This window comes from Poecilia reticulata, unplaced genomic scaffold (assembly GCF_000633615.1).
Source record: "Poecilia reticulata strain Guanapo unplaced genomic scaffold, Guppy_female_1.0+MT scaffold_240, whole genome shotgun sequence".
In the NCBI taxonomy this organism is placed as follows: Eukaryota; Metazoa; Chordata; class Actinopteri; order Cyprinodontiformes; family Poeciliidae; genus Poecilia; species Poecilia reticulata.
The window spans coordinates 243,191-245,070 of record NW_007615030.1 but is presented as its reverse complement, the minus strand read 5'-3'; the positions used below and the strand labels follow the sequence as shown (position 1 = coordinate 245,070).

Below are 1,880 nucleotides of genomic sequence, written 5' to 3'. Positions count from 1 at the left end.
CTAAAAGCAAATTACTAAGCCTCCAGTCGCTCCAATGTCCAAACTTTGCATTAATTTCACAATCTCACTGCGTTTGCTGCTGCTCCGCTCCACAGATCCACTTCTCTTGCACAATTACTTGTGCAACTTTACTTTGTTTCTTAGCAACAAAATACAGCCCATCGTTATTTGTTGAAGTGTTGAGATTTCCAATAACAAAAGAATCTAATGTTGCGTTTAATTTTTTATCTTTGTAAGCTCATTTCTTTTCACATTCCCAGAAAAGCCGGTTTTTGACACTTTTCTGACATTCTGAAAAATATGATTTACTTATTGTAGCATAACTCTGGTTTTACTTGGCCTAGTAACATAATTTACAAACAGGTGTGTAGTTTATAATGTGCACTTAAAGCACAAGCTGAAAGGGAGGCAGAGTCTTGCTGCTATGCTGCCCGCCACAAATTTTACATGTTAAAGACACTAATAAGACCCTAAGGGCTTGTGTATCACTACTCGTGGATGAAAATTTAATATTTTCCGAGGGAAAAAAATTTAAATAAATATCATAAAATCTATATAATTACACAACCCTAGAAAGATGACTGAAGTCTGTTTGCTATGAACCAATTACACAAAGATATTCATACCGTTGTTTTATCAACATTGATTTCATTAGTGGATGATATACGATCATCCACTAAGTTGATCGTATATAATCATATGTATATTATATGAGCCTGGTTTCTATGGAGATATAGAAGTTCTGCTCCTGTTCTGTGTGTCAGGTGTGAACCGAGCCGTGGATCTGTGTGCAGCACCAGGCAGCTGGAGTCAGGCTCTCAGCCGCAAACTCAGGTCTTCTTCCTCTGTATTCTACATCTTTAGAAAACTGTCCAAGATTTGAAACCTGCAATAAACGCTTGAAGTTCATGTTGAGCCTACCTAGATTGTTCTATTCTTTCCAATGCAGAGGCAGAGAGGAGGAGGTGAAGATTGTTGCAGTGGACCTGCAGGCCATGGCTCCTCTACCAGGAGTCACTCAGATTCAGGGAGACATCACTAAGGTGCTCAACAAATCCATAAAGAATCAACAGATTTTTTCTCGGGGTGCACCAATTGCAGTTTTTGCTGATATGGTTTTTGTGATCTGAAATGTCATTAACTATAGCAAGAAAGTTACTGAGGTGAGGGGAGCATGCTGTTACTCACACTCATGTCTTCTTTCCCCAGGTGTCCACAGCTAAAGAGATAATCCGCCACTTCGAGGGACAGCCAGCCAACCTGGTGGTGTGTGATGGAGCTCCAGACGGTCAGGTCCCCATTGACCCGCCTTTCTTCTCTGCTTTCGTCTTCTGAATTTCCTTCCTGTTTTGTCTCCATAGTAACTGGACTCCATGATGTGGATGAGTATATCCAGGCTCAGCTCCTATTAGCTGTGAGTACAGAGGTGTTGTTCTTTGTGAGGTTTGGTGGTGTGACACTGACATCTGTGTGTTTTCCAGGCTCTGAACATCACCACTCACATCCTGACACCTGGAGGAACTTTTGTAGCCAAGGTTGGATCACTCTGTCTTCCTCTAAGACTTCCTAAATTCACACCTGTTTACTGTGAACAGGTGTGAACGAAACAGCTGCTTGTCTAATCCAGTGTTTTTCAGCCACTGTTCCGCGGCACACTAGTGTGCCGTGAGTGATCGTCAGGTGTGCCGTGGAAATTATTCAATTTCACTAYGGTACCGTATTTTCCGGACTATAAACTGTTACTTTTTTCCTTAACTTTGAACCATGCGGATTGTAGCCCGCTGTGGTTTTTCTGTGGATTTTTCTTCAACCACCAGGGGGCTCTCTAGCAGGAAGTGAATCATTAGAAGTCAAAATTGTAAATCAAAGAAGAACGGCTA

The 1,880-nt window shown here is 41.6% G+C and overlaps 1 protein-coding gene across 1 annotated transcript in view; it reads left to right on the top strand.

Moving 5' to 3' along the window:
• The window catches only part of ftsj1 (FtsJ RNA 2'-O-methyltransferase 1), a 12,934-nt gene that overhangs the window by 5,278 nt on the left and 5,776 nt on the right, over window positions 1-1,880 (top strand). The window contains exons 2-6 of the mRNA XM_008402579.2: window positions 765-834; window positions 950-1,043; window positions 1,210-1,288; window positions 1,362-1,414; window positions 1,482-1,535. Coding sequence (XP_008400801.1) covers window positions 765-834; window positions 950-1,043; window positions 1,210-1,288; window positions 1,362-1,414; window positions 1,482-1,535 — 350 coding nt within the window. The remainder of the gene's footprint in view (window positions 1-764; window positions 835-949; window positions 1,044-1,209; window positions 1,289-1,361; window positions 1,415-1,481; window positions 1,536-1,880) is intronic.